Below are 4248 nucleotides of genomic sequence, written 5' to 3'. Positions count from 1 at the left end.
TGGCTGACTGGCTAGTGCTGGCTGGTGACTGGCTGCTGGTGGCTTGTTGCTGGCATGCTGGCTGACTGGCTGCTGGCTGGCTGGCCTGCTGGTGGCTGGCTGGTGGCTGGCTGGTGGCTTGTTAATGGCAGGCTGGCTGACTGGCTGCTGGCTGGCTGGCCTGCTGGTAACTGTCTTGTGGCTGGCAGGCTGCTGGAAGCCTGGCTGGCAGGCTGGTGGCAGGTTGAGGCTAGTGGCTGGCTGCTGGCTTACTGGCTGGTTGCTGGCTGGCTGGTGGCTGGTGGCTGGCTGGTAACTGGCTGGTGCTGGCTGCTGGCTGGCTGGCATTTGGTGGCAGGTTGGAGGCTAATGGCTGGCTGCTGGCTGACTGGCTGGTTGCTGGCTTGCTGGTGGCTGGTGTCTGGATTGCTGGCTGGCAGGCTGGTGGCTGGCTGGCTGGTGGCAGGCTGGCGGGCTGGTGGCTTGCTGGCTGGCTGGAGCCTGGCTTGCTGGTGGCTGGATGGTTTCTGGCTGGCTGGAGGCTGGTTTGCTGGTGGCTGGTTGGTGGCTGGCTGGTGGCTGGCTGGCAGGCTGGTTGGCTGGTGGCTGGCTGGCTGGCTTGCTGGCTGGCGGGTGGCTGGCTGGCTAGCTGGTGGCTTTCTGGCGGCCGGAAGGCTGGCCGACATGCTGGTTACCTGGATCGTGGCTGGCTGGTGGTAGGCTGCTGGCTGGTGGCTGGCTGGCTGCTGGCTGGTTGGATGGCTGGTTGCTGGCTTGCTGGTGGCTGACTGGCTGGCTGGTGGCTGGTGTCTGGCTGGTGGCTGGCTGGCTGAGTGGCTGGTGGCAGGTTGGTGGCTGGCTGGCTGGCTAGTGGATGGCTGGCTGGAGCCTGGCTTTGCTGGTGGCTGGCTGGTTTCTGGCTGGCTGGCTGGAGGCTGGTTTGCTAGTGGCTGGTTGGTGGCTGGCTGGTGGCTGGCTGGCTGGCAGACAGGCAGGCTGGTAGGCTGGCTGGCTGGCTGCTTGCTGGCTGGTTGGCTGGTGGCTTTCTGGTTGCCGGAAGGCTGGACGGCAGGCTGGTACCTGGATCGTGGCTGGCTGGTGGTCGGGCTGGTGGCTGGTGGTCGGCTGGTGGCTGGCTGGCTGCTGGCTGCTGGCTGCTGCCTGGTTGGATGGATGGTTGCTGGCTTGCTGGTGGCTGACTGGCTGGTGTCTGGCTGGTGTCTGTCTGGCTGGTGTCTGGCTGGTGAATGGCAGGCTGGTGTCTGGTTGCTGGCTTGCTGGTGGCTGACTGGCTGGCTAGTGGCTGGTGTCTGGCTGGATGGTAGCTGGCTGGTGGCAGGTTGGTGGCTGGTGGATGGCTGGTGAATGGCTGGCTGCTGGCTGTCTGGCTGGCCTGCTAACTGGCTGGTGGCAGGCTGGTGGCTGGTGGCTGGCTGATGAATGGCTGGCTGGTGGCTGGTTGCTGGCTGGCTGGCTGGCTGGTGGCTGGCTGGCTGGCCGGCTGGTGGCTGGCTGGCCGGCTGGCTGGTGGATGGAACGCTGGCCGACAGGCTGGTAACTGGCTGGTGGCTGGCAGGCTGCTTGCTGGTGGCTGGCTGGCTTCTGGCTGGTTGCTGGCTTGCTTGTGGCTGACTGGCTGGCTGGTGTCTGGCTGGTGGCACTTTTGTGGCTGGTGGTTGGCTGGTGAATGGCTGGCTGCTGACGGTCTCTCTGGCTGGCTGGTTGCTGGCTTGCTGGTGGCTGACTGGCTGGCTGGTGGCTGGTGGCTGGATGGCTGGTGGGCTGGTGTCTGGCTGGTGGCTGGTGGCTGACTGGCTGGCTGGTGGCTGGTGGCTGGCTGGCTGGATGGCTACTGGCAGGTTGGTGGCTGGTGGATGACTGGTGAATGGCTGGCTGCTGACTGTCTGGCTGGCTGGCTGGTGGCTGGTGGCAGGCTGGTGGCTGGCTGGTTGCAGGCTGGTGGCCAAGCTGGCTGGCTGGTCGCTGGTGGCTGGCTGGTGAATGGCTCGCTGCTGGCTGGCTGGCTGGTGGCTAGTGGCTGGCTGGCTGGCAACTGGCTGGCTGGAGGCTGGCTTGCTGGTGGCTGGTGATGTACTGGCTGGCTGTTGGCTGGTGTCTGGATGGCTGACTGACTGACTGGCTGGCTGGTGGATGGCTGGTGGCTGGCTTGCTGGCTGGCTGGCTGGTGGCTTGTTGCTGGCTGGCTGGCAGGCTGGTTGGTGGCTGGTGTCTGGATGGCTGGCGGCTGGCTTGCTGATGGCTGACTGGCTGGCAGGCTGGTTGGTGGCTGGCTAGTGGCTGGTGGCTGGATGGCTGGCTTGCTGGTTGGCTGGCTGGTGGCTTGTTGCTGACTGTCTGGCTGGAGGCTGGCTGGTGGCTAGTGGCTGGCTGGTGGCTGGTGGCTGGCTGTCTGGCTGGCTGGCTGGCCTCCTACATGGCTCCCCTTCCAGCCTGCAAAATGGAGTCATCAAACAATTCCTGGCTTCCAGAAGAACAAGTTTGGGGGGAATAAGGGGGAAAAGGGCCAGCCAGCTAGCTGACTAGACTTCCTCTGATGAAAAGGTCAGTGGCACCTGTAAATCTATGGGCTGCAGAGAGCAGCTGGAGGGACTTGAGCAGCCAGGTGCCCAGGGACACTACACTACCCGCTACACACACACACACACACACACACACACACACCACGTGTGTGTGTGTGTGTGTGTACGTGTGTGTGTGTGTGTGTGTGTGTGTGTGTGTGTGTGTGTGTGTGTGTGTGTGCGTCAGAACCATATCCCATTGTCTTCGACCAGGAAGGGATGAGTCTACTAAATACAGGTTCCACATAAAACTCCACATACAAATGACCAATACATGTCCTAATTAATCTCACAAGCCCTTAACTAACAATTCAGTTTTAGGAAAAATACCAAATAGATAAAAATAAAAGTAACAAATAATTAGAGCAGTAGTAAAATAGCAATAGATAGGCTATATAGGGGATACCGGTACAGAGTCAATGTGTGGGGGCACCAGTTTGTTGAGGTAATTGTCTTATGGCTTGGGGGTACAAGATGTTTAGAAGCCTCTTGGACCCAGACTCCGGTACCGCTGTGCCGCACGGTACCAGAGAGAACAATCTATGACTAGGCTGGCTGGAGACATTGACAATATTCAGGACCTTCGTCTGACACCGCCTGGTAAATAGGTCCTGGTTGGCAGTAAGCTTGGCGCCAGTGATGTACTGGGCCGTACGCACCACCCTCTGTAGTGCCTTGCGGTCAGATGCCGAGCAGTTGCCATACCAGGCGGTGATGCAAACCGTCAGGAGGCTCTCGATGGTGCAGCTGTAGAACCTTTTGAGGATCTGAGGACCCATCTTTTCAGTCTCATAAGGGGGAAAAGGTTTGTCTTGCCCTCTTCACCTACCTATCTCCTCTACATGTAACAACAACCTACTGTAGTTCTACCCATCTACATTACATCTCCCTACAATCTACTGTAGATCTACCTATCTACACTACAAGTAACAACCTACTGTAGGACTAGATATATACACTACATGTAACAACCTACTCTAGGCCTACCTATCTACACTACAAGTAACAACCTACTGTAGGACTAGATATATACACTACATGTAACAACCTACTGTAGGCCTACCTATCTACATTTCATATCCCTACAATCTACTGTAGGCCCACCTATCTTTTCCTATTTTGCTGCCTTATACCTGGAATCAAAATGGATTTTTGCGGGTTGTATCATTTGATTTACAAAACATAATATGCCTACCACTTTGAAGATGCAACATATTTTTTAGTGTGAAACAAAATGTCAACGGTGTTTATGGGAGGCTTAAGTCAGATGCAGGTAGTGTAGTGAACAGGCGCACTTTAATTCCGTTCTATAAAATATAAAAGCACAAAAAGAAGCAATAATGTGCCAAAAACACGGAACATGTAATGCGCCTGACAATAATCCACAACACAAACAAAAAATACACACGAAGACATGATGGGAAACAGAGGGCTAAATCCATGTAAATGATTAGGGAATGAAAAACCAGGTGTGTATGGAACAAGACAAAACAAATGGATACAAAAAAATGGAGCGGCGATGGTTAGAAAGCCGGTGACGCGACGCTGAACGCCGCCCGAACAAGAGAGGAGCCGACTTCGGCAGAAGTCGTGACAAAGACTGAAACAGGTTTCCCTCAAAATTCCCTGTATTTAGTGCCATCACTATGTCTGGCGCAAACCCAACACTCCCCATCACCCTGAGAATACC

At 56.8% G+C, this 4248-nt stretch overlaps 1 protein-coding gene across 1 annotated transcript; it reads right to left on the bottom strand.

Moving 5' to 3' along the window:
• Positions 1 to 248: 248 nt before the first annotated feature.
• LOC135533999 (uncharacterized) lies at positions 249 to 3337 on the bottom strand. Its single transcript, XM_064961161.1, has 2 exons — positions 3140 to 3337; positions 249 to 2270 (listed from the first exon to the last, which is right to left on the bottom strand). Exons 1-2 carry the CDS (start codon positions 3335 to 3337, stop codon positions 249 to 251), a joined length of 2220 nt encoding a protein of 739 aa, XP_064817233.1.
• Between the last annotated feature and the right edge of the window lie 911 nt (positions 3338 to 4248).

This window comes from Oncorhynchus masou, unplaced genomic scaffold, assembly GCF_036934945.1.
Source record: "Oncorhynchus masou masou isolate Uvic2021 unplaced genomic scaffold, UVic_Omas_1.1 unplaced_scaffold_2900, whole genome shotgun sequence".
Lineage (NCBI taxonomy): Eukaryota > Metazoa > Chordata > Actinopteri > Salmoniformes > Salmonidae > Oncorhynchus > Oncorhynchus masou.
This window is presented reverse-complemented; position numbering and strand designations above follow the sequence as displayed.